General features: G+C 52.4%; 12 protein-coding genes, 1 non-coding gene and 1 pseudogene across 13 annotated transcripts; 7 read left to right on the top strand and 7 right to left on the bottom strand.

Annotated features, from left to right (window-relative positions):
• Nucleotides 1-252: 252 nt before the first annotated feature.
• On the bottom strand, nucleotides 253-3,447 carry YALI1_E19508g (uncharacterized protein; the record flags this gene model as incomplete). Its single annotated transcript, XM_504016.3, has 1 exon — nucleotides 253-3,447. The coding sequence occupies one exon, from the start codon at nucleotides 3,445-3,447 to the stop codon at nucleotides 253-255; it is 3,195 nt and encodes a 1,064-aa protein (XP_504016.3).
• Nucleotides 3,448-4,347: 900 nt separating this feature from the next.
• Nucleotides 4,348-4,853, bottom strand: YALI1_E19494g (uncharacterized protein; the record flags this gene model as incomplete). The annotated part of the gene is made up of 2 exons (XM_504015.4): nucleotides 4,348-4,718; nucleotides 4,805-4,853. 2 exons carry the CDS (start codon nucleotides 4,851-4,853, stop codon nucleotides 4,348-4,350), a joined length of 420 nt encoding a protein of 139 aa, XP_504015.2.
• Nucleotides 4,850-5,467, bottom strand: YALI1_E19488g (uncharacterized protein; the record flags this gene model as incomplete). The annotated part of the gene is made up of 1 exon (XM_068283018.1): nucleotides 4,850-5,467. The coding sequence occupies one exon, from the start codon at nucleotides 5,465-5,467 to the stop codon at nucleotides 4,850-4,852; it is 618 nt and encodes a 205-aa protein (XP_068139119.1).
• Nucleotides 5,468-5,939: 472 nt separating this feature from the next.
• YALI1_E19483g (uncharacterized protein) lies at nucleotides 5,940-8,165 on the top strand (the record flags this gene model as incomplete). The annotated part of the gene is made up of 1 exon (XM_504014.3): nucleotides 5,940-8,165. One exon carries the CDS (start codon nucleotides 5,940-5,942, stop codon nucleotides 8,163-8,165), a length of 2,226 nt encoding a protein of 741 aa, XP_504014.3.
• A 308-nt stretch (nucleotides 8,166-8,473) lies between these two features.
• On the top strand, nucleotides 8,474-10,273 carry YALI1_E19458g (uncharacterized protein; the record flags this gene model as incomplete). The annotated part of the gene is made up of 1 exon (XM_504013.3): nucleotides 8,474-10,273. One exon carries the CDS (start codon nucleotides 8,474-8,476, stop codon nucleotides 10,271-10,273), a length of 1,800 nt encoding a protein of 599 aa, XP_504013.3.
• A 2,028-nt stretch (nucleotides 10,274-12,301) lies between these two features.
• Nucleotides 12,302-12,784, bottom strand: YALI1_E19415g (uncharacterized protein; the record flags this gene model as incomplete). Its single annotated transcript, XM_068283017.1, has 1 exon — nucleotides 12,302-12,784. The coding sequence occupies one exon, from the start codon at nucleotides 12,782-12,784 to the stop codon at nucleotides 12,302-12,304; it is 483 nt and encodes a 160-aa protein (XP_068139118.1).
• A 748-nt stretch (nucleotides 12,785-13,532) lies between these two features.
• YALI1_E19403g (uncharacterized protein) lies at nucleotides 13,533-15,866 on the top strand (the record flags this gene model as incomplete). The annotated part of the gene is made up of 2 exons (XM_504012.3): nucleotides 13,533-13,596; nucleotides 13,933-15,866. The coding sequence occupies 2 exons, from the start codon at nucleotides 13,533-13,535 to the stop codon at nucleotides 15,864-15,866; spliced, it is 1,998 nt and encodes a 665-aa protein (XP_504012.1).
• Nucleotides 15,867-16,286: 420 nt separating this feature from the next.
• Nucleotides 16,287-17,162, bottom strand: YALI1_E19371g (uncharacterized protein; the record flags this gene model as incomplete). Its single annotated transcript, XM_504011.3, has 1 exon — nucleotides 16,287-17,162. The coding sequence occupies one exon, from the start codon at nucleotides 17,160-17,162 to the stop codon at nucleotides 16,287-16,289; it is 876 nt and encodes a 291-aa protein (XP_504011.1).
• Nucleotides 17,163-18,253: 1,091 nt separating this feature from the next.
• YALI1_E19360g (Truncated form of YALI0E16192g, Misc non-coding, highly similar to uniprot|Q9Y756 Neurospora crassa Vacuolar ATP synthase subunit F (EC 3.6.3.14) (V-ATPase F subunit) (Vacuolar proton pump F subunit) (V-ATPase 14 kDa subunit, similar to Saccharomyces cerevisiae VMA7 (YGR020C); ancestral locus Anc_4.157) lies at nucleotides 18,254-18,601 on the top strand (annotated as a pseudogene).
• A 234-nt stretch (nucleotides 18,602-18,835) lies between these two features.
• Nucleotides 18,836-20,542, bottom strand: YALI1_E19337g (uncharacterized protein; the record flags this gene model as incomplete). Its single annotated transcript, XM_504009.3, has 1 exon — nucleotides 18,836-20,542. One exon carries the CDS (start codon nucleotides 20,540-20,542, stop codon nucleotides 18,836-18,838), a length of 1,707 nt encoding a protein of 568 aa, XP_504009.3.
• A 386-nt stretch (nucleotides 20,543-20,928) lies between these two features.
• Nucleotides 20,929-21,650, top strand: YALI1_E19327g (uncharacterized protein; the record flags this gene model as incomplete). Its single annotated transcript, XM_068283016.1, has 3 exons — nucleotides 20,929-20,946; nucleotides 21,006-21,136; nucleotides 21,545-21,650. 3 exons carry the CDS (start codon nucleotides 20,929-20,931, stop codon nucleotides 21,648-21,650), a joined length of 255 nt encoding a protein of 84 aa, XP_068139117.1.
• Nucleotides 21,651-21,740: 90 nt separating this feature from the next.
• On the bottom strand, nucleotides 21,741-22,667 carry YALI1_E19316g (uncharacterized protein; the record flags this gene model as incomplete). Its single annotated transcript, XM_068283015.1, has 1 exon — nucleotides 21,741-22,667. One exon carries the CDS (start codon nucleotides 22,665-22,667, stop codon nucleotides 21,741-21,743), a length of 927 nt encoding a protein of 308 aa, XP_068139116.1.
• Nucleotides 22,668-22,878: 211 nt separating this feature from the next.
• Nucleotides 22,879-24,765, top strand: YALI1_E19314g (uncharacterized protein; the record flags this gene model as incomplete). The annotated part of the gene is made up of 1 exon (XM_068283014.1): nucleotides 22,879-24,765. The coding sequence occupies one exon, from the start codon at nucleotides 22,879-22,881 to the stop codon at nucleotides 24,763-24,765; it is 1,887 nt and encodes a 628-aa protein (XP_068139115.1).
• A 329-nt stretch (nucleotides 24,766-25,094) lies between these two features.
• Nucleotides 25,095-25,194, top strand: YALI1_E19292r. Its single transcript has one exon. It is a non-coding gene; the product is annotated as a tRNA-Leu (tRNA).
• The last annotated feature ends 191 nt before the right edge of the window (nucleotides 25,195-25,385 follow it).

Here is a 25,385-nt window from a genome sequence, read left to right as displayed (position 1 = left end):
TGTCGAGGAACATCAGTTTTGTGATGAAAGAGTCTCCAAAATTACTTAGACTTAGTTGGTAAAAAACTGTACAGTAGAATCAAAGCAGTATCGGCCTATCCAGACAGCATAGACTGCCAGTACTCGTACTATTGTTCCTCGACACGTGATATTGTCTGATTTACAACCACGTGGCTCATTCCCCATACATACTTCATTCTTCTGTTAACTATCTACCACTGTGATCAGTGCTCTATTTTTCACCTTGACTGTTTACTGTCGAGGAGCTTGGTCGGCTCGCTGGTACATGTTCTCAACAACCTTGACCTGGTCAGGAGTAAGAGAAGATACCAGAGTCTGGTACAATCCAGAGTTGCTCTGTGAGAGCGCCTCCACCTGCTGCTTGAACTGCGCGTACATGTTGACGCTGTCGGTGGGGTTGTCCACCAGACCCTCCTCTTCCACGGTATCTCCGTCGTCGAATCGGAAGCCGCCACTGAGAATGCTCTCCGACTGCAACAGCTTGGCATAGGCCTCGTCCTCATCCTCCTCGTCCTCCTCTTCGCCCTCGGGCAGGTCAGCGGGGTTGAAGTCCTCCTCGTCGTCATAGTCAAAGTGCTCGCCAGTGTATGCAGCCAGATCTGAGCCGAGGGTGGGATCGAACTCCTTGGACACCTCCTCCTTGTGCTTCTCAGCAGCGGGAAGAGTGCCCATGACAGACACCAGTCCCTGGAACAGAGAGGGAAGGTTCTGCTGCAGAGCCTCGGGCAGAGCAGCAGCGTTGTTGATCACTGCTAGCAGAGCAAGACAAATGAGCTTCTTGTCGTTGACTCGGGTGAACTGCTCCATGTTCTCGAACCACATGGAGAAGAAGGGCGCAGTGAAGTTGACCTGCTCCAGGAGGCCAATGGTGGCCACGGGGTTGTAGATGAGACACGACAGAATGTTCTCAATCAAATGCAGACGGAAGACGGGCTTCATGGGCTCCTCGGGGTTAGGCTCGGCAACCAGAATCGACACGGTGTGCTTGACGATTCGCTCCACGTACTCGTCCACGTGGCCGTGGAAGTTGAGCACGAGAGCCTGAATAAGTCGACAGGCGTACACCTTTTCCTGCCAGGACAGCCGGCCCTCATTTTCGGTGAGAACAGACTCGATGATGTGCCAGATCTTGGCAATGAAGGTGGGGTTCTGCTTGAGCTGGTCGGCACCGTAGTTCATGTAGTTCTCCAACACGGGCTGCAATTCCTCAATGAAGTCCATGGCGTGCTCCACAAACGTATCCGACAGCACCGCAAAGATGGCCCACATGTTGGGCGAGATGGACTTTGTGCAGAAGGTGGTATCCTCAATGAGCTCGAGAATGGCGGCCAGGAACTCGACCAGACCCTGCTCCAGAACCAGCTTGTACACGGGCATCAGCACCTCCTCAATGGCATAGATGGACTCCACGGAGTTGTCCATGGCCATGATGAGGGTAATGATGGTGTTGAGAATACCCTCGGCAGCCAGAGTCTTGTCTTCGTCGGCGTAGAAATCAAAGTTGTCGTCGGCATCCGGGTCGGGGTTCTTCTTCTCACACAGCTCCTGGGCGATTCGCATAAACTGGTCTCGCAGCTGGGTGGCGAGCTGAACAGCGAAGGGCGCCAGCTGCTCGGAGAAGGAGTCCACAAAGTTCTCCATGACGGCCGAGATGGCATCCAGCTCAATCTCGTTGGACAGCTCCAGCAGCTGCTGCATGATGGCGGTGATGTTGTCTGCCAGCGCCACACGCACGTCGTCAATCTGGATCAGAGGCTGCAGAGCCAGAGCAGCCTCGGCTCGCACAGGCAGGTGCTGGTCCTGCAGACAGACCAGCACCTTGCTGTAGAGAGTTCGCACCGTGTCCTGGTTCTGGAACTCAATGTCGGCGTACGAGTTGACCATCTCGCAGGCTCGTGCTCGCATAAAGCCGTGGGGGGAGGTGAAATCGGGCACCACGTACTCCATGAGGAATGGCTCGATCATGGTTCGGAACTGGGCATTCTTCTTCTTCATGATAATGAGATGGGAGATGGCACCCAACATTCGCAGCGCAGACTCACGCTTAATGGCGGGCTCGAGCTCTCCGTTGCCAGAGTTGGCCTGCACTGTCTCCTGGACCAGCTGCAGCACAGAAGGCAGACAGGAGGGCCGCTTCTCGACCAGGGTGATGAGGAAAGAGGTGGCGGCCATGTCGGCGGTGGGGTTTTCGTCGTAGACATCGATTCGTCGATGAATGTACTCCACGGGCTCGTCCTCAAACGCCTCGAGGTCGTTCTCAGTCAGACACAGCAGCGGGAAGACCACGTGACGCACAATAGTGTCAATGTGGTCCTGGATCAAGTGCCAGTTCTCCTTGACTCGGATGCAGTCCTCCAGAAAGTAGACGAGCTTGTAGAGCGACTTGCCGGAGATCCAGATCTCACCCTTGGCCCAGCCCTCGATGCGCTGGAAGTAGGCCCGCAGAATCTCGGGCACGTACTGAGAGTTGAATCGGGCGCTGAAGGCCTCGTACTCGGCGGCCACGACCGACTCGGCGCCGTATCGGTGGTAGATTCGGTAGAGGTTGGCGTAGCCCCACTTCTGGCACTTTGTCCAGGGATGCAGCTCACGGTCCTCCACGTCCAGAGCCAGTACCTCCTGGGGCAGGGTTCGGGTGATGGCGTTGAGATGCAGCTCGGCCCAGGGCCGCAGAGAATCGTCGCCCTGCAGCTCCACGGGCAGCTTGTAGTAGGTGGCGTACTTGTACATTTTAAGAATGTGTCGCAGCATGTCGCCAGCGTAGTACGAGTCCTGATTCACCAGCGATTGGCCAAACAGCAGCAACGTGGGGAAAGTGCGTGTGATGATCTCGTTGAGGTGCGCTCGGCTCTCGCCGGTGGTGTATCGGTATCGCTTGGTGACTTCGGTGAGGATCAGCACGCCGGTGAATTTGTCCTGGTCCGACTCGCTCTGAAGCAGCTGCTCAGCCTGGCCCAGCAGAGATGGCCAGTCCTTGGGGTAGTCCAGCACGACAATGTATGCCAGCATGGCCACCAGCTGAGATCGCAGCAGCGAATTGACGCCCTCAGCCCCGGACACAGATACAAGAGTAGGCACCAGCTTCTCCCGGAACTCGGGCTTCTCCTCGACCCGGATCAGCTTCTTGGAAGAGGTGTGGGGGTTCCAGTTTCGAGTGACCATGTTCTTGAGATAGACCGAGGCGGCCTTGCGCACATTGTCCGACGCCTGGGGCTCCCGAACAATGTCCAGACAGCTGTGGATGAAGCCGGGCATCTTGTCCACCTCCTTGAGCTGGGCCTCGGCCTGCTTGATGGTGTTGGGGTTGCCGTTGGTGGTGGCCTCGAAGCACGAGTACAGCGCGTTTGTGTCCATCTTGCTGTATTTGTCGTTCTCAGATAGCGTGGACACTCGGTGCAATGTAATGCTACCTTTTTTTTTTTCCATACCTCCCTATATTTTGATGGGTTACGTTAACCTTAGCGTTGAAGGTAGGGTAACGCATCAAGGGAAATTCAATGTAGGCTGCTGGGGCACTTTTGGTTTGGCTGTAGAAACATATAATACAATGCACAGGGCGCGAGAGCTGTATCGTCGGATACACACGAGTCTGGCATTTTATTTTTTACTTTCAAAAAATAGATTTGGACTCCTGTACCCTTTGTTATACGTGCATTTTCGCGGTCACTGCTTGCTGTTGCCCAAGAAGTTGCAATAGTTTTTCAGAAAAGAAACCAAAGTCGCAGACACAGACATGTGCTAAAATGGCTGGTTGAAAAGAGCTACAAACGCTTGAGAGGTGTCAGAGGGGCTGTTGGTACTGTGCTTATATGTACAGGGTCCAATCTGTGAAAATATCGATGCTCGCCGAGTTGTAGCGTGTCTCAGATCGAGGCCAAAAACAATGTTTTTGTCAAGTAAATCTCAACTGTAAACTCAACTATTTGTTCATCAGCCGAGTTTTTTTGGAAATAAATGCAGAAGAAAAAAATATTTTCCCTTTTTTGTTTTTTCAAAAAAAAAAAAAAAAAAAAAAAAAAAGGACTGGTCTTGGTGAAATCCAATCCAATCCAATCCAAAAGGTGCCTATGCAAATCAAATATGATACATCTATATACACCCGCGGAACCGGCTCGGCCGCTACTCTAGATCACCATGCCAAAAGATGTTGACATAGAGCCAACACCACAGTATCAATTAGTACGTTTCGTGGATGCAACTGTCGTCACATCGACCACACGTAGACTATCCTGTATGTAGCACACATTGTCCTAACCAGCCCATTTATCCCATTATCCCATTATCCAACCGTTTGGTGTCGCCACCTCATTGTCCCCCTCCCCCACCCTATGCGTTGTTGTTGAGCTTGCTTCTGGCGGCAGCAAACATTTCCTCCTGCTTTCTCAACAGCTCCTCCTCGGTCATGCCCGACTGCTCCAGCTTTCCAACCTTCTTCTCCCGCGACTTGAGCGCCTCCTTGTGCTCCACAATCAGGTCCTTGATGGGCTCAATGTAGTCTATGAATCCCAGCTCCTGCAGAGCCTTGATGACATGTTCCGGCGCAATCGTCTTCTTGCTCTCCTTCTCGGCAATCTCGTTGCTTTCGGTGCTCAGCATCATGATGAACTCGATGCAGCACTCGATCAACACGTCGCGGGTGTCCTTGGCAAACGCCAGGTCTGACGGAATGATTTCGCTCACTATCTTCTGCACCGTGGCTGGGTTAATAACCGACCCACAACTTTCAACCCCCCACAAACAGAAACACAAACACAAACACAACCCCCCCTCCGGCTCTACTCACCCTTGGGCAACGAAAGGTCGTCATTCCCTGAAGTTTCTCTGTCGCTCATTTCACTGCGTGTATGTTGTGGTAAACGTGTGGTTGTGCCGTGGTGGACTCGTCGCTCTTACGCGCCTTGTATGCTTTATGCATGTTTATATATTTTTCGAGCTCCCAAAGATAGAGTTCAAGAGTCGTAAACAGTGATAGCCACCCTACAGGAAAGTGCAAGTCGCACTGGGAGAACGGCGCCACCGATCCAGCCAGGTCACGTGATCCTACATACCCCCCCCAGAGCCACGCCCCAAGAATTGTATTTCCCACTCTTAATCTGTTGATTTTGGTGCCTTTGGGCAACCAACCCTGTTCCCTCAAAACACGTACAAGTTTGTCAGTCAATTCATTCTCATCCATCATCCAACTACTACCCCGTTTAAGGTTCCAGAATGAGCTTAAAATGCGGGAACTCAAAGAGAAACCTTTTTTTTTTGGGCCCGTCACGTGATGGCAAACACTCGATGAGACGTAGCACAGACTCAATGAGACGTAGCTCAGACTCAATGAGACGTCGCAGAGCAATTTTGTGGGGGCGGGGAGGGAGGGGGGAGACCAAGGAGGGAACAGCCGGCTGTTGGCGACAAGAACCGACTTTGGGTTGTTCTGTTGCACTCCGAACCACAACATTGGTGACAATGAACAAGCTCAGTTTAGACCATCGGGGTTACATAGCTGTTAAAACGCCAACAAATACTTGCAAGGGGTCCAGTTTTTCGGCTAGTGAGTAAACCGGGGGTGTTTATCACGACTATCGGACCGGTTTGGTCCAAAGTGTGGTATTTCGTTGAGCATTTGGAGACAAACAGATTATGTGTTGTCGGTGACTAACCCTAGTGCATGAGTCAATCTGGTATTGGTGGGATCGTTATGGGCGTGTAGCTACTGTACAGCTCCTGTACAATGGTGTACTATGGTTGAGTTGGTTTGTTGCGACCGTCTCGTCTTGGAGGATTTACACGACAACTAAATGTTTCCCATTCCGGGCACAGGTCAAAATCGAACCAACGCCGCCTGCCAACTCCTCTACCGTTCGACAGCGCGCCAGTTCGATTCCCCGTTGTGATGCTAAAGTAACCTCGTTTACGGTGGATCATCGAGAATGACATATAGTGGCAAATACGAGGAGATATTTTGTGTCGAGCACGTTTCGGGTCGACACCGAAGAGTCGGAACCCCCCAAAACTCCCCGTTTCCACGCTTCCCCGCAACTCCAACGCTCTCTGCTCTGTTCTTCTACCACACCAGATGTACTTGTTACAATACAAGTCTCGGTCAATTTTCATGCAGAAAAAAAATTCAGAGTTTAAATTATTTTTTCCTGCACTTGGACAACCATCAGGCAAGCCAGATAATTCCACCACAACTCACACACATCATGTCGGAACAGCTGTCTCGATTCGATCCCGCTCTCACGCAGTACGCCAGCGTCACAAGTGCGCTTAACCAGCACAAGATCCGTGTCCAGGCGGTCTCAGGCGCCAATGCCAGTCTCCAGCCCGTGGAGTTTGTGTTGGAGAAGGGCACCACTGTGACTGCTCTCAAGTGGACCAAGAACGTTGGCGAGGGCGCCTCGTCGTCTTCTCGACGCAAGAAGACCAAGACCCAGGACTCGGCGGCTGCTTCTTCCGAGGAATATCTAGTTTCTGTGGGAACCAACCGGGGCGACATTCTCACTTTTTCTCCCGCCCAGGCCAAGCTTGTGTCTGCTCTCCGAGGCGGCCATTCTCTGCCTGTGGCCGACTTTGACGTCGACGCCAACTCCGGCACCACCTACTCGCTTGACAACCGAGGTCTTTTGAACGTGTGGAAGGGCTCTTCTGTGGAACGATCTGTGGACAAGACCGGCGCCAAGCTGGTGGCCGTTCTGCCCTCGGGTAACGTGCTGCTGGCCACCCACAACATCGCCGTCTACGGCCCCCAGGGCGATGACTCGTCGGCCGTCTCGTTTGACTCGGCTCTGTTTGATATCCCCTCGCACACCTCTACTGTCACCGAGCTGTGTGTTCGAGGTGACCTTGTTGCTGCCGTTGCTGGCGACCGTCTCATCAACGTGGTTAACGTGGCTCAGAAGAAAATTGTGCTGGTGCTCATGGCCGAGTCGGGTGCCCACCGTGTCTCCATGAACGGCGACATTCTCACCGCCCTGACAGAGGGAGGAGCCGCCGAGTTCTTCCAGCTCGCCCAGACTAACGGATCCACCCCCAACAGCAAGAAGGGAAAGCGCAAGAGCATTGTCACCAAGTCCTCGTTTGCATCGCTGGACCTGGAGCGGGGCACTAAGGCTGCCGGCCAGAACCTCGTCATCGACGCCATCGCGCTCACCGCCAAGGAGGCCTACTACTCGTACACCGAGCGGGCCCAGGCCCAGTTTGCACACGTGACTCTGGCTGCTCTGGAGACCGAGCCCACCATGACGGTGGTGCACGACCCCAAAAACGCCGCAAACCACTACACCGAGGAGCGAACTGTGCCCGTGTCCTACAACGAGGAGGACGCTATCATTGCTGCTGGAGACGACTATTCACAGCTGGAGAACGGTGTAGGAAGCGACGAGTCCGATGACGACGAGTCTGCCACTCTGGCCGAAAAGATGGACGCTCTCAAGCGAGAAAACAAGACCACCAAGAGCGGACTTTCCGGAACTGCTCCCCCGACCATGGGATCTCTATCCACTGTTCTTACCCAGGCCATCAAGTCCGACGACGACGATCTGCTCGAGTCGTGTCTCCTTTTCCGAGACGAGGAGGGCATCAAGTCTACCGTCCAGCGACTCAACAGTAATCTGGCCGTGCTACTTTTGGAGCGTTTGGCTGCCAAGATGACCGCCCAACCCTCTAGAGGCCGACAGTTCAACGCCTGGATCAAGTGGGTCATGGTGGCACATGGAGGATACCTGGTGACCGTGCCCAAGCTGCTGGTGACTGTGTCGCGACTTCACAAGGCTCTTAATACCCGAGTCAACACACTGGATCGTCTGCTGGCTCTGGAGGGCCGTCTGGAGATGCTTGAGGCCCAGATGGAACTGCGAAACGCCAGCCACGGCGCCAACGACGACGACGAGGAGTCCGACTCCGAGGTCGAGTTTGTCGAGGGCGAAGAGGACATTGACGAAGACGATGAGGAAGACGACATGTCCGAGATCATGGCCATGGGCGATGATGACGATGTCGAGATGGGTGAGGGGGACGAAGGTGAGGATGATGAGGACGAGGACGAGGACGAAGAAAGTGACGAAGAGGACGAGGACGAGAACGAGATTGCTCTGCCTGACTCGGACGAGGAGGAGATGAAGCAGGTGCTCAACAAGAAGCGAGGCAAGCAGTAAATAACTAGCATTATAGATTTGTATCATTGGTTTGGGAAAAGTAGGGGTCTAGAGAACACAATGTAGTACGCTCAAAAATGATCCGACGGAGTTGTAATTTTGACACAATGGATATGACAACATTGTTAGCGGTTTAATGCAATGATATTTCATGTTTGTCACACGAAATCGCCCCCAAAATCACCCCCAATATCATTCGTATAATCCGCTCCTCTTTCCCCCCCCCCCAAACTCTATTCGAAAATTATTATGCATGTGCATGTATGTGAGAAAAAACACTGGGTAGTTGAAATCTTTTCAAAGCCACCATGACGAAGCGGAAAAGTGCGTTGAGTGCGCTGAAGCCGACGAAAAAACAGGTCATCAGCTCGGAGGATTCGGATCCCGAAGTCGTTGTGGTCACCAACCCTCCTCTGGACTCTCCGGATGCAGAGGAGTCGTTCATCAGCATCACCGAAGAAGATGAGGCCGTCAGACAGCTCAGCACTTTTGATTTCAGTGCAAAGAACACCAAGGTGGTACGAGATGAGACTCGCGGTCGATCGCGAGTTTTCCACGGCATGAAATTCAAAGAAACCATCGTTCTACGGGGAGCCTATGTAGTCACGGTGTGGAGTGGAGTTATCCATATCAACGGAGCTCTGGTGAACATCAACTCTCCGGTCGATATTCCCGTGTTTGCGCCCGCGTCTCACGCTCTTCCTCAAATCGAGGCTGCTGCTGGAGCTCCCGAAACTCGAGAATCGGGGGACGAAGACGTCATGGAGGCATTGCATCAATTGGAGGGATCCTCGGTCATTGTGGAGATCGCAGCAATGCCGCGACGGTCAGAAAACCCGTTGATTACGGTCAGCAACTTTGGGAAGATGTCCTCGGGCAACATTGTGCCGTTTGTGCGTCAATTGTGGCACTGCTCTGAGGATGACGGCAGCAACTACAGCAGAATCTACAACACAGCCAGTGTAGTGACGAAATCGCAGGCAGCGGTCATTCCCGGCATCTATGACGAATGGGCCGAAGTGTGTGACGACATTCGGCGACTCAAGCACTCCTCCACCATGGTAGTGGGCTCTCAAAACACCGGCAAGTCCACCTTTTGTAAATACTTGAGTGCGTTCATGACCACCAAAAAGACCGGCACCTCTGTGGCGTTTGTGGATCTAGATCCTAGCAATTGCGAGTTCACTGCCCCCGGTCAGGTGTCTGTGACTGTTATTGGCGCAGGTCACCTTAGTCCCTATTCCATTCTGGGACCCTCCTTCACACACGTTACAGCCCCCACCTACAGTCGGTTTGTGGGTTACAACAACCCCAAAGATGACACCAGGGGGTACATTGAGGCGTGTAAGGCAGTTATCGACTTCGCCAAGGGTCTCAAGCTGCCCCTGGTGTTCAATACCTGCGGCTGGGTGCGTGCTGCGGGACACGATCTTCTGCGACAGCTCATAGATCATGTGAAGCCGTCAGACGTGGTGTTTACACGTGATCCCGGCGTCGACGCCGACCAGGCGCGACTGGCTGAATCCGTCAAGGCCCGATCGCACGTTCTCGATGCTCCAGATGCAGAGCCTCCACGTTTCACAGGTGCAGAACAACACTCGCTCCAGACTGTCACGTATCTGCACGGAGGCAATCTTGCGTCTCATTTGAGCGACCTCCCGGCCCTCGAGGTGGGTCTGGAGTCTGTTTACGTTGGTATTCTCGACTCTGAGGGCGTTGATCTGGCCGATGTGGCACTGTCTACCAACTCCACTCTTTTGGCCGTCATGACGATGGACAAGAAGACCGTCAAGCACGCGGAAATCACCCCCGACGGACTCCAGTACCTGCCCAACTTTGACATTCCGCAGGGCGAGTGTCTTGGACAGGCCATGGTGCAATTTGCAGGAGCTAGCGTCCGTTTGCATACCCCTGTATCAGCATCTCTGCTCAACGCGCAGCTTGCAGCCGATAAGGCCATTGTGCTGGTCCGAGGACGTATTCCCCTGCCTGTCTACGAGCTGTGGGACTCTCGAAAGGGTGGAGAACAGGCCTACGTCTCTTTCGACGTGAACAGCGGAGTTGGTTCCGAGGCTTGGGTAGCTAGACGTGGACTTAAGCGCAAGTGATGCATTTGCAATTGGATTCTACCGCTATGTACCGGTACATGTTACACTAATAGAACTAATAGATCATTGGAGAGTGGCGCACTATTTCTTCACATGGCTCATTCCCGTCGTTGTCTGGTGATATTGATATAGCGTTGCTGCTCGTCGGATTCAACTCGTGGTTTCCAACTCGCGGTTCCAACTCGTGGTTCCAACTCGAGGTTCTCAAGAGCGCAACTTGCAGAGATCAAATAAAACTCCACTTGCCTCTGCTACTGCCGCTGTGGATACGGTTGGGCTCTTTAGTCAGGTTCTCTCAGAGTCGTATAGGAAAAAGAAAACTCTGGGCGCACAGCTAGTGACCAACTTGTAACATATTGGTTTCATTTGCGCGGCTTTGAGAGAACCTGACCAAGAGCTCGGGCCAGAATTCTGCGTCGAGTGAATTGCAGGTACCATTTAATGTCTGACCGACAGTTCTGCTGTAGAATGCACCATCACTATGGATTGAATAGGTTTTGCCGACAGATGAAGAGCTTGTCTAAGCTCCTGTGCAATCTCTTCACCACCACCTTTTGCATAGAGAACGGGTGTGAAACAAATAAGACTCTAGCTGTTGGCTACAGTAGCAGAATTACTACTGGTAGAATGGTTGGGAAACCTCCCTCGAGTTCCCACGCTGGAAAAATTGTGGCCTGATCATCGTCGGTAGTGCGCATAATGTCCAAAATAGTGCGTGCTAAAGTGGAACTAGAGCGTGTCTAAGCATGTAGATGGGGGGTCTAAAGGGTCCATCGAAGTAATTAGTAGTGTTACCGTTTGGTCCTAGCGTGTTGTGTGCGTTGGCAGCAATTCATTAGTGCTAGATTGCCTTGACGTAAGATATGGGGTCTTGCTCATTGGAGGTTTGCAGTTATCCCATCTCATCTATAGGATACACGAACGGTATGATAGATGATGGGTGAGACAGACAAGAGACCAGACACCGAAACCCCCCGTACAGTAGCCGGTCGTACCCAAATCAAGTCTTACCCCCGCCGCCGCTTGTGATATAGCAGCACAGTGCGTGCAGTTGTGGCGGCAGAAGCCAAGACGAGGGTGCCACGCACTGCTGCTGTTGTTGGACGTGTTTCGGAAAGCACAGTCGTGACTCCACAGCATCCAAGCACCGAACATCCATGCAGGGTAGTCACAGCTTACAGCGGCGGGAGTACTGTGTTGCGCACTCTCTCTTCACTCTCGACATAGTTCCGGGGACTGGGGAAGGATGGAAGAACCCCACCCGTCCCCGGAAGAGTGTCCGCAAGAGGTATTTGGCCGACGCCCGCTGGCCCCACATCCCAGGGAATAAGAGAATACGAGAGTTGCAGTTGCCGTTTTGGGCCGATCTCCCCGGGCCCCCAAGCGGTTAGAAGTAGTACAACCAGGAAGAGCCAAAGTCCATGGACTTTACCGCTCCGAGTGGTGCAAGTCAGCTGTGCGATCGGACGTGGGCTGGTCTTTGTCCACAGTCTAGTGCTCTGATCCGGGCACATACCCCTGGTAGTAGCACAGAATGTAGTCGTCGAGTATGTACAATAGATGTACTCACTCCCTGAGAGCAGGGCATATGACGACCAATCAGTAGAAGACGTCTTTCTTCGTCTTGATTTTTCTCCCTTTTGCTATTCACGCTCGCTCGGCTATTAGTCTCACCTAGCAACACACGTCTGTGCTGGTTTTTGCCCTCTCTTGCTCTCAGTAGTCCACCTTCGCTGCATGGTTTAGGTACTGCAGGTGGACACAGCATTGAAAGGCTAAGAGCAAGCCCCGAAATAGATACGAGGAATGGAGGAGGGGGGTGGTCTGGTCTGTTCGGCCGGGAGACTTCACGTGATGTGGAGGAGATGATGTTAGATGGTCAAGAGCCCTCTTGCGACATGTGCGGAATGGGCATCTCCGTGTCCAATCGTCGTTTGATCGGCCCTAACCCGCCACAATTGGCCGCCTCTCCCCGCCCCCATCGACTCTGTAACAAGCTCTGCAATCCTCAAACAAGAAACGCTGGTTTCAAAACAGATGCAGCCACAAGGTTAGCTCAAACGCTAAGCGCCCAAAACCCAATGCTAGTCCGAAGGGACAGAAGAAGGGGTATACGTTATGTGGGACGGAGACAGACGCTAAAGTACGGTTGTACGATACGACTGTGCCGGTACTTGTACTGTAGCTACAGGTTAGTAACGGAAAAACCAGACAAACAAAACCAACAAAAGAAGGTAACGCTTCAGAGGTGTGTTTTCTTGAACTTTGACGGGAGTTTCGCACGCGACGACGCGCGTACCTGTACTCTGTAATGGCGACCTCCAATCCCACATCCCACTTCAGGGCCAATCCCCCCGCACACACTGCACTGTAGCCACACACACACACACACACACACACACACACAGACCCAACACAAAGACCAAGTTGTTGCTCGCACAAGCATCCATCACATGGACGGGAAATGGCGGGAAATGGCCGGGAAATGGCGGGAAATCTAGACCTTTCCATCAACTGCAACCCACGGTGTGTGGTAGTTGGTCCGAAGAAGGAGCACAGATAGTTACTTGTAGTACGAGTACGTCTACCCGTCCCTGTCGAGAAAGAGAGCGTGTCAGGGGACCCGGAGAGCTCGGAGAGTCCGGAGAAAGCGACCGGCCAACAGCGGTGTGTGGTAACGTCGGGGGTGGCTGTCTTTTAACTTGCCACAAAGCTGCGGGCGTCTTGCGGGTGTGGTGCTCTCCTCGCATCATACCGGTATCGTACCGTACCATACTGTACCGAACCGAATGTACTTGGGGTAGGTCCGGTTATGGTGGGTGGTGGTGTGGCCCTTCAAAAAAAAAAACCAAACCAAACCAAAACCAAAACCAAAACCAAAATGCCAGATGCCAAAACTCTACTGTAGTGGTGAACTCAAATGGGCAATCTTGGCCAAAAGACAAATCTACTCTCCAAAGATCGTCGTTTTCACTATCTGCTAAGCACGACAAGAGCCGAGCTCCTCCGATCCACGTATTGCGACCTCTCTCCCTTTTCCGGCGGACCCAGGCCACAGCAATCCACTCACGCACACACACACACAAACACACACACACACACACACACACACACACATACACACCCTCCCCAGCACGCAACGACCCACACTCGGCTCCAGTGAAACAAACACACTCACAGCCGCCACACGACTCCTTTGCGCGGCCACTTTACACATATATGCCACAAGCACACGACTGGTAACTACGGACATTTCGACATGTCTTCAATCAGAGATATGCTGCCCCAGCTGGCACGCGATGCCCTTGCTCAGGTCGACGACAGTGAGTAGCAGTAGTAGAGAGAGGGAGAGAGAGGTATGGGATCCGGGCACGCGTTTGTGCTCGACGGTGGTGCCTGATGACTTACAAGTGATGGGGACGGCATGGAGACCGGAACAGGGTGTTGGTAAGCCCAGATACACCTCCCTCAGCCATTACCATACCCCCCAGACACGTGTGATGACTCCCAACCCAGGCTGTTACATGTATGAAACAGACCCTGTGACAGGTTGCACGCGGTTGCAACGGACCACCACAATTGGAAGAGGCGGGATTATTGAGGGAAATCGGGGTATTGTGACACTCTCTCAAGGCCATTCTTGTGAAATACTAACCTAGTGAAATTTTTTCTGGCGACCGCACCGGCAAACTGGCAGCCGGGCCAAATTATCCGGCGCTACTACCTGCCCACCGAGGAGTTCATCAGCTGCGTGCTCTGGAAGGGCCTCTATCATATCACAGGAACAGACATTGTTCGATGCATCAGCTTCCGGTTCGAGGCGTTTGGACGGTCGATAAAAAACCGCAAAAAGTTCGAAGAGGGCATTTTCTCCGATCTGCGCGGTCTCAAGTGCAACAGCGACGCCGTGCTCGAGTCGCCCAAATCGCCGTTCCTCGAGTTTCTGTACAAAAACAGCTGCATTCGAACACAAAAGAAACAAAAGGTCTACTACTGGTTCAGCGTGCCCCACGACCGGCTGTTCGTCGATGCACTGGAACGAGACATGCGACGGGAGCTTAACAACCTAGAACCCACGACCGAAGCTCACGCCGAGCCCGCTAAGAGCTTCAACTTTGATCTCAACGAAAGTCTCTATGAGCAGCTTATGAAGGTGACCAACGGAGACGGGATGCCAGCGGTGGGCTCTCTTCCCGGAGGAGGACATAGTGGACAACAGGCGGGACCTTCCGCCAGTGGAGTTGGAGGTGCAGGAGGCCCAGGTGATGCTCCAGGCAGTGGTCCAGGTGGTATAGTGACCGACTCTGCGCCTCCGGAGGGCCAAACCCAGGGTGGCGGCCCCACTGGGCAGATTGCATCTCAGACGGTGGCCAACCAGAGTGCGTATGCACTGAGCGACTACCTGAGCACGCCAACAGAGTACCTCACATCCATGCAGCAGCAGCTGCAGAACCAGATCCAGCTCAACCAGCAGCAGATGGCCAGCAACCCCGAGTATAATCAGATGGTGCAGCTAGGCGGGTCCATTTTGCATGGCCAGCAGTCGCATCCGCCGCATCCTCAGAATCCTCAGAATCCGCAGCACGCTCAGTCTCAGCAACAACTCCCGCAGCAGCAGCAGCTACCCCAAAAGATCAAGGACGAAAACGACGATTCTCAATCTTCCGATTTCCCGCTCGACTACTTCCCACCTTCAAACCCCATGGATATGCCGTATCTGGACTCGCTGTATGAGCAGGCCCCTTTGTCGGCGACATATGCGGCTTTCCCGTTTGATCAGAGTATGAACGCCGCCACGGCTCTGATGTCACAGCAGCAGGGCCAACCGACGCCCTCGACACAGGCTGCACATCCGGGTTCCAACGCCTCAGCGGCACCTAACAACAAGCAGTACCCATCATCAATCATCCCGGACTACCCGGACTACGAGCTGGAGCACCAGACGTACATCATCAACGGCAAGGTGATCCATGGAACGGACTACCGGCAGAACATGGTGATCAAGACGCCGCTATTCTGGGACTTTGTGGAAGGCAAAGATGGCCAGGGACCCCAGCAGCCGGCTCTACCTCCTTCCTCACAGTCCCAGCAGTCGATCCACGACTCTTCGGACGAATCCGAGTCCAAGAAACGGACGAGTTCAGAGTTTGAGCGAGACGAGCGGGGCGTCAAGCGGGCCAAGAGTGGTCTTTTTGAAAAGCCAGACTCCGACGGCCCCCCAAACAACATCACACAGTCGGATTCTGCGTCTATTTCTGTGCCTGCCTCTGTGCACGACGAAAACAACGAGTCGTACATGTTGCAGTCGGGTCCTCCGGTTTCCGAGGTGCCCAAGTCATACAGAAACACGTCGTTGGCGGCTTCTCTGGCTCGCAACGGCATCACTAAAAAGGGCAAGGTTCCTCCGCCTCTGAGTCTGGCCAAACCCGGCATGGCGCCTCAGCCGGTGTATCAAGGAGGAGTAGGAGGAGGACATCATGGTCATGTGGGGCATGGAGGTACCCATTCGGGCCCCCACGAGTCTGCCGGCACATCCGAGTATTCCACCATCATTGGAGAAGATGGACTTCCTCACTACGTTCAGAGGGAGTAGAGGGATGCTGGAGTATAGACGGTGGATGGCCACATTCAGATTGTATTTATAGGTGTATGCTTAATCATAATTGTTGGATGGTGTGGACGTGAGTGTGATTGAAATGTGATCTTGCCACCAGTACCTTCATAGCCGCGGGACACTTGTGTCATAATCATCATAATTACATCCTGGCGACCACTTGGTTTGATATTATTACAGAATATAAGGCTACTTGTAGTTCGGGAGGTAAGGGCTACAAGGATGTGAACTACGCTTCAGTAGGTATGCTATGTGCGAGTGTGTTGGTATCATCGACTTCCCCCGTCTGAGTCTCGGATTCGCTCTAGTCAATGACTCCGATCTGCTCTGCGACTCCGATTCGCTCAGTTGCTCATTCAGCTAGTTCAACCTCAATATTCGCCACGTTAGCTATGTACATTATCTGGCGTTGGTGTAGATCTCTGTCACGTCGTCAATCTCCTCGAGGGAGTCGATGAAGGCCTGGAAAACGCCGGCCTTGTGTTCGTCCTCAATGTCCACCATGGTATCTTCGTTGGGAATGTAGGAGATGGAGAAGTCGGCCACGGCAATGCCACTTTCCTGCACCAGCTTGGCCACGGCTCCAGTGTCCTGCACGTCGGTGTAGAGCGTGTAGGAGACCACCTTTCCGTCCTGGTCGACATCTTCCTCCACGTCTTCGGCGCCCCACTCAATGGCCTGGTCCATGACGTGGTCAAAGTCGAGCACCGTCACTTGCTCGATCTTCTTCATGGGGTTAGCCGGGTCCGGCGCCACCATGGACTTTTGTTCCTTCTCAATGGTGATGCAGCCCTTTCGGGTGAAGAGAAACTGGACTGTGGAAGGGAAGGCGATTCCCGAGTTTTTGCCCGCGGCTCGGTTGAAGGGCGTGTTGAGGCTGGCCAGCAGGCCGTTTCGGTTGGATGTGAGACACTCGATGATGAGCGACACCCCCGACGGCCCGATGCCCTCGTAGAAAACCTGTTCGATCTGCTTGTCTTTGGCGTCCAGTCCGGCTCCCCGCCGAATCGCCGCGTCAATGGTCTTTTTGGGCACGTTGTACGACTTGGCGGCGTCGATGATAGTTGCCAGTCGGATGTTGCCGGCGGGATCGGCCCCGCCCATCTTGGCTGCGGTTGCAATCTGGTTGCCAAACTTGGTGGCTAGGTTGCCCTTGATGGCGTCCTGCTTGGCCTTGGTGTGCCGGATGTTCTGCCACTTGGAGTGGCCCTTGAGACACTGTGCCGACGTGGAGAAGGCGCGCGCAGACACGGATTGCAGACGGAGAAGCGACATGATAGATCAGGCGTTGGTGGTGTGCGGAAAAAATGGTGAATCCGAAGGTTTGGAAGCACTGCATATTCAGCAGTACACATGTCAGCCAAGTAGTGTGATTTGGAGGGCGTAGCGTTTGCCGGCTAAAAAACCGACGTCACGTTATGAGAGATATAAGGAGAGGCAGGGCAATGAGTTATATGTATTGGTGTTGAATTATTGTGGGATCGTCGACTACTTTCGGTAGGTCTAGATAGGTTTAATTCGGGGTTTGCTTAGAACAAAAATTGAAAATTGAAAATTGAAAATTGAAAATTGAAAATTGGGTAATCAGAAAAATGAGGGAAAAATGGGGAAAAATGGAAATTTTGAAAAAATGAGAAAAAACGAGAGGAAAAAAACGAGAGGAAAACAAAACTCATTTGATTGTCAAACGAGTCGGGACATCGGGGTCAATCACTATTTGAATGATCTTTTTTCTTCTTTTTCTTTCCTGTCTGTGGGGTTCGAACCCACACAACACAAACACTTGAGTGCAGATCTTCATTTTACTTAAGAAAGCCATCTATCTGTCTCCTGTACTTAATATACCCAACTAATTAGAACAACAGTCAGCATGAGTGCGCCGCAATGGTCTGTTGTGGTGGAAATAAAAGTGCCCAAAGACAATCAATCGATTTAAAAAGGAATTTATGCCCGGTTAAATAGTTGTTTCTCTCTCCACTTGTTCGTAATTGGCTTCTAGGCACATCCAAACCAACTACAAGTGTTACTGTAAGTGCACTCGTACATACTCGTACCATTGGTAAATACTGTAGTTCACAAGGTCGACTATACACTCAGATCAAAATATACACCCAAAGAATAGCTTGGAGGTTCATCTTTTTCTTCCGTTTTTCTTCTCTCCGCCTTTATCCACTTTTCCTGCTTGCCTTCCCGCACCCCCTGACTAAGCCAACTTTCACAACTATACGTACATCACGCACATCATCTCGACGACACATTGACATTGCATCGACACCACCACCACACACCATGTGAGTATCGCAGCCACGCCCGCGGCGACCGCAATTTGGACGCCAGACTAACCCAGGGCAACCACACAAAAAGACCGAGAGTTTCTTGCCGTGATTGGCGACGAGGACTCCGTGACGGGCCTGCTGCTGGCGGGAATCGGCAATGTGTCTGACGACGCGGAAAAGAAGAAGAACTTCTTCGTGGTGGACGCCAAAACCGAAAACGAAGCCATCGAGAAGGCGTTCGACGAGTTCACCAACACCCGCAAGGACATTGCCATTCTGCTCATCAACCAGCATATTGCCGACAAGATCCGCTTCCGAGTTGACACATACACACAGGCCTTCCCTGCGCTGCTGGAGATCCCCTCCAAGGACCACCCCTACGTGCCCGAGAAGGACTCGGTTCTGCGACGAGTCCGACGTCTGTTTGGTGACAACTAGACTAATTTATTGTGAATGCTGGCAAACCAGCCCTGGCGCCAGGTTGCTGCGTAGTTACTCTGATAGGAGTATAAGTACATTATACTGTAGATATTGTAAGCCATCTTCATCAATTTAAATCGTTGTTGTATATCATTCGGGAAAAATATCATGTTAATATCATGGTAATATCCTTGTTTACTAACCATTAGTGCATTAGTCAAACATCCATGCGCTTCATTAGACCATGTTAGTCTACTTCTTGCCCTTCTTCTTGTTCTTCTTCTTGTTCTTCTTGCCAGATGCAGCTGCGGGCTTCGAGTCCTCCTGTTTATCGTCCACTTCCTCTTCCTCGTCCCCGTCCTCATCTCCATCATCATCGTCCTCCTTGTTGCCTCCCTCAGCAGTGCTGTCCTCAGGCGACTTTGAGTCTTCCAGAGACACTTCGGCAAATTCGTCAGCGAGTTGAGAGGGTGACTTGACGGTTTCAGGCTCGGGTTTAGTCTCTTCGGCGGGTGTAGTTTCGGATTCAGGTTCAGTCTGGTTCTCAGATTCAGGCTCAGGCTCAGGCTCAGTCTCAGGCTCGGTGGGCTTGTCATCTCCAGTGAGGTCAATTACAGTCTTGGTCTCGGGCTCAATGGCATCAGTGGTAACTGCTTCTTCTGGCTCCTTGACCTTCTCCTCGGCCTTGGTCTCGGCCTCAACTTCGGGTTCAGGTTCGGGTTCGGCAACGACAACAGGATCAGACTCGGTAACGGCAATCTCCTCGACGGTGTCTGGGTCAGGCTCTCCACTGGGACCATCTAGATCGACCTCGGCCATTGACTCGGAGGCAGCCTCGACTTCAGCGTCGTTGGCGGCAACCTCCTTTTCGAGCTCAACGTTGAGAGGGTCCTCGTCCACCTCCTCGGCCTCGGTAGCGCCCTCGGTGAAGATGGAATGTCGAGTGTTGGATCTCTCAAGATAGGAATTGGTAGCAGTGGACTCGACAGGCGCAGCAGCAGCAGGAGTAGATTCGACAGAAGTAGACTCGACAGAAGTAGATTCGACTGGAGCAGACTCAACAGGAGCAGACTCAGGAGCAGAAGCAGCAGGCTCAGTGGACCTGATGGACTCAGCCTGGTGAATGGAAGGAGAGGCGGGGGCGCCAGGAGCTCGTTTGTACTGGGATCTGTGCTTGGGATCAGAGTCCAGGTAGAAGTTTCTGACGTTGACCATCTTCTTGTCCATTTTGCAGGCTCGGAGCCACTCAGGCAAAACAACAGGAATGTTCATGTCGACGGCCTTCTCCCATTGGGCTCCCTGGGGCTTGGTGCACACGAAATGGGTGGTATCGAGCTTGACTTCATTTTGCAGAGGCTTGGCGTGAATGTCCTCCAGAGACTCGGAGATTTCAGACTCGGTGACCGTTGTCATGTTGGGATCGATTTCGCCCAAGCACACAGTGATACCTCGCAGGTCGGTCATGCTATGGGTCTCAATTTCCAGCAGATTTGACTCGTAGGTGCCTGCTGTGGTGTACAAAACCAGCTGGAAGGTGTACTTCTTCTCGACTCCAAAGCCAGACAGCTTGGTGGCGGTTCGCACCAGTGGGTTGGGAATGTGGCCGCACCAAACGCCATCTCGAAGCAGCACCAGTTTCTTGATATCGGCCTGGGCGATTTCAATAGGCTCCCATTCCAGCACCACAGACGTCTGGGTGATGTTTTTCGCGCTCAGAACTGGCGCCTTGGGCTGCTCCGTGCCGTACGTTTCCAGCAGCTCCTTTTGCAGGCTCTGAAAGCTGTCTTCTTCCTCCTTCTCCGCTCCAGAGTCCTTCTCACAGGTGATCTTCACCACCGAGCCGGCCTCGGCGTCGTCGGGAAGCAGAATTGTGGGGAATTCGATGAGATGGTGGTCCTTGGTGAGCAGCAGCGCCAGAGAGGCGTCCAATTTGCCGACAGTAAGCGAAACTTCGACCATTGTGAAATGTGATGAATGTCTTTTGTTTAGATGTAGCGACAGATGTGATATGCGTGTCTCTCCTTGTTTAAGGTTTGATCACGTGAACGATAGAGCCAGTACAACTTGTAGTAGCTCCGAGAGCTGTTACGTGTCAGGATAAATGTCTTTTTCTCTTGTCGTTAAAATGTCAAGTCACGACATTGGCGGTGTCACCACAATAAAAAAGTACATATATACCGCGTCTGTTTCCCTCTCGTCAACCCTTTTCTACTCGTTACACCAAATCCCAAGGGCTATGTTTCACTCCCTGGTGCAATAAAGTTCGCTCCCAGTCGACGATATCACTATTACCACAGATAGAGTGACGCACAGGCCTCCAGAGCAACAACCCCGAAAACATCACAATGAAGGCAGTCGTGGCAGTGAGTATGATGGAGAACAGGGGGGGGGGGTGTTATCGGTAACACAGCAACTAACACAGCCCGGAAAAGCTTGGTTTTGTACCGTTATTTCTGCATTTGGCATCGTCATTCTCGGCGTGCTGGGCCTGCTGTTCAAGAGCGGCAGCGAATCCATGGTCGGATCCATCAATGACCCAAAGGATGGTGCAGCGTGAGTATCGTGGTTTTTTTATGGGGAATTGTCGTTGCTACAAGCATGGCTACAAGCATGGATGACGTAGACGACGACACAGGATGACGATATCGACAACAACACGAGAGCACGTATGACATTGACGACGACATGAAGGACACATAAGATCTTTGATGACAACACAGACAACTCATACGCCGACTGGATGAATCCTTTCAACGTCGAAAACGTCCAATTGGAGGACTCTTCTTGCTGCTTGATCAGCGCAACACTGTTCTACAGTACCAATACTTGCTGTCCTCCATTCGTCATGCTTCAGTTTCTCGTTATCTCATGTCACTTGCTTGATTGTCTTGTTCCCTCCAGCTCTCCTCCCTCTCTCTCTCTCTCTCTCTCTCTCTCTCTCTCTCTCTCTCTCTAACACAGTGTCGCATCGACCATCTTCAGCGCCGTGCTGGTGTACATCATCCTGTTTGTCTTCTGCGGACTCCAGATTGTCCTCAACAACCGACAGTCGCAAATCCGTCTCTAGGTATATGACACTGACGTAATAATGTATTTATTCAATCTTGTATGTTTTTGATGATATCGCTCTCTCTCCGCTTGTATAAATCTATGTACATTAATTCTTCTTGTAGACCTCCTCGATAACACTGACGGCATGGCTGCTGAGATCGGGGAAATCCTGGACCATGTGTCCCAGGCGAGTCTGGCCAAAGGGAGACTCGGGCCGTAGCGAGTAGATAAAGGCGGCCACCACACAGTCCAGAGAGCCGATTTCGCTCTGCTCAAAACCCTTGTCCTTGGCGTTGAAGAACTGGGAGGGGCTTTCGGCCAGCAGTTTCGAAAAGGCGGTCAGAGCGTCGTGCGCCCGGCAGTAAATATCTTCAATCTCGGGATGGCTGTCGTACACCGACTCCATGGACATGACTAGCCGGGTTGGTAGTCGGGTGCTCTGTTCCATGGCGGTGGCGAGGTTCTTGTGGTCGGTGATGAGATCCTGCATGAATCTGATTTTGAGAGGCTCGACGAACCGGGCCTCGGTATTGGACTCGAGTGACTTGACGCTCAGAAATGTGTTTTCAAACTGCCGGGAGTATGCTGGGTCCAGAATGGTCACGATCCACGCATGGTACAGGTTGTGGAAGACCAGCGAGCTGAGCACGTTGATTTGCGGGGTCGATGGCACCAGGTTCTTGTAGATGGAGTTGAAGGTGAGAAAGGTGCGGTTGGAGGGCTGCTGGACCAATAGAGGCAGTTTGCCGTCCATGTTGGCCAGGTGAGATACTGTGGCGAGCTGTGTGGATTTCTTGGGGTGGAAATATGACAGCAACAATTGCACCGCCAGCGATGTTGGTTCCGTGCTCAGCGTCGTTCCCACACCATTTTTGTGTCCGTACGTGTACAGGTAAAAGTCCGGGGATTGTGTTGATCCGCCTCCGACCACCTGGCAGGCGTTGGAGTCGGTTTCCGACACCTCCAGCGGCGGCAATTTCTCCAGCGGGAACGCGTCGAAGAATGTTTTGATTGGAGCGGGCACTTTGAGCATTTTTCCGTACTTGGCGACGATTTGCGGTCTTTTTTGCAGACTTATTTGGGGTCGCTTTTTCTGTCTGATCAAGATAGTGGAGAGAGAGGAACTTTAAGGAACTTTATCTTGAGTGTGCATAATGTGCCAGTCCTATTGCTAGAGGTACTCAATCTCTACCAGCACAACATTATAAGTACCGGGAACGCGCCCAGTTTTCTGCTCCACGACAATGAACCTACGACTAAGAACTCTCGGGCGAACGGCGGTGGTGCGCGCGACTCTGCGAAACACCAGCTCGCTCAGATACTCGTCGCTCCGGTACAGCTCACAATTGGCGCTGACAGACCCGCTGCACATCTACCAGAACAAGGTGGCCAGTGGGGAGCTCAAGGCGGATGAGGCGCAACTGCGGGTGGCGGCAGAGCTCCAGAAACTGTACCACCGGCTCAAGGACTACACTCCTCCACAGGACTTTCAGCGGAAGGTGTCTGCCCTTCAGGCGCAACTTTTGGAGATTGAGAAGGAGGCGGCCGGGGAAGACATGACCAACTCGCAGATCAAGAAAAAGGCGGTCAGGCCGTGGTACAAGCCGGATCTCAAGTCTATGGAGATGGTCAAGACTCTGACCGACGAGGAGGAGCTCATCAACTTCAACTCGCCCCAGGGTCTGCTGATTCACGGAGAAGTGGGCTGTGGCAAGAGTATGCTGATGGACATGTTTGCCGACTCGTTGCCCCACCAGTCCAAGAAGCGAATCCATTACAACAACTTCATGTTGTCGCTGTATGGAAGTATCCATCGGTTGACCCAAGAACGACAAGACCGACTGCGATCTGCTGAGACTCTTCTTGGCAAGGAATCTGAGGCGCTTCTGACAGATTATATTCTGCTGGAATTAGCCCAGGATATGATTGACAACCACACCGTTCTATTGCTGGACGAATTCATGTTGCCCGACATGGCAGCCGCCAAGATTGTCAAGACGCTCTTCATCTACTACTTCAAGTTTGGAGGCGTGCTGGTGGCCACAAGTAACCGTCTCCCCAAAGACCTGTATGCCACCAACTTCTCCAAGACACAGTTTGAGAGTTTTCTGACCATTCTGCAGGCCCGATGTGTCACCCACAACATGCAAAGTGACACTGACTACCGAGAGGTGCTTTCAGAAGAAGAGGCTGCAGAGGGTACAGACAAGCCCATTGTCAAGTACCACGTCAACGATCCCGAGGGTGACAAGGCGTGGGAAGAGACAGTTAAGACTCTGTGTCCTTCTTCTGAAGGTAAGGAAGAGGAGATCATTGTGTATGGACGGCCTCTTGTGGTTCCCTGGGTCAAGGACGGAGTTGCCATGTTCAAGTTCAGCCAGCTGATTGAACGACCCCTGGCTGCTGCTGATTTCATCTCTCTGGCTTCCAGATACCATACCATCATTGTCGATGAGGTGCCTGTCATGACTCTGGCCAAGAAGAACGAGGCCCGTCGTCTCATCACTCTGCTGGATGCTGCCTACGAGTGTCGATGTCAGCTCATCATTCGAGCAGAGGCTAATGCCGACTCGCTCTTTTTCCCCGAGATTGATAATCCTGAAAAGATGAAGGAGGAGGCTGATATCCAGGCCCAGGAAATGTACTCGGACACGCTTCAGGACATTGAGAACCCCCATCGACCCAACGTTTCCTCCTACGACACTCCTACTGGCCAGCGAGAGTCTGATGAGAACAAGCGAGTCATCAAGCCAACCAACTTTGCTGACACCACCGCCTTTACCGGCGAGGACGAGAAGTTTGCCTACAAGCGGGCTGTTTCTCGACTCAAGGAGATGACCCAGAGCCCTCATTGGAAGGTGGACAAGTGGATGCCTCTGCCGGACTCGGATCGGCCGTGGGAGGTGTTTTCCAAATCGGAGAGCTACAAGGAGCAGGAGAAGAAGCGGGCTCTGACTGACGAGGCTGCTTCTCTTGCCAGCATGGGTTTCCGGCCTGTCAAGCAGGTTGCACCTAACGCGCCCAAATTCAACGAGTCGCATTTCTGGTCCATGATTTCGTGGGGCGACCGAGTTCCCAAGGACGAGATTGCCGCCAGATGGCGAAAGGGAGCCGATGTTTACCACAAGTAGGACTATATATATCAATAGTCACATACTGAATGAATAGATTTTGTACATAGTTATCATGATCCTTCTCAAACATGGAACTGATGTGTCCTGGAATCGACCCTGTTTGTCCCAGATACGAGGGAAAACTCTCTGTAGTATTGTAGTACAGATCCGTGGCAGTCTGTGATTCGACTCTCGTTGTTTTCTTGTTTTTCGTCTCTCTTTTTCATTTTTTTCGTTTCTCCTATTTTATCCACTAATTGGTCGACTAGACCTCAATTTGTTTTAGTTAGACTTTTTATAGCATATTTCGAATTGTGTAAACCCATTTTCCTTCTTTTTCAACTTCCGGTATCCTGGCCGAGCGGTCTAAGGCGCCAGGTTAAGGCTAATACCTTAACGAATTTCCTGGTCTCTTCGGAGGCGTGAGTTCGAATCTCACGGATATCATTTTTTCTCAGTCATTCTTCCGTGCGTGAAAGTATTATTCGGTGCAGGATTCCGCCGAAGATTATAGTTTTCATTGTCTGCCTCTTTAGGCCATCTAGGTTTGGCATTTTCAGGTTTGTAGGTTTCAGGGTCTCCTAGCGGCGGCCGCAAAGCCAAGGCCGTTTTACGTCATTGGAGCTTGGAAGGAATGT

The sequence above is a fragment of the Yarrowia lipolytica genome, chromosome 1E (assembly GCF_001761485.1).
Source record: "Yarrowia lipolytica chromosome 1E, complete sequence".
In the NCBI taxonomy this organism is placed as follows: Eukaryota; Fungi; Ascomycota; class Dipodascomycetes; order Dipodascales; genus Yarrowia; species Yarrowia lipolytica.
The sequence above is the reverse complement of the archived record's forward strand: the minus strand, read 5'-3'. Positions and strand labels throughout refer to the sequence as shown.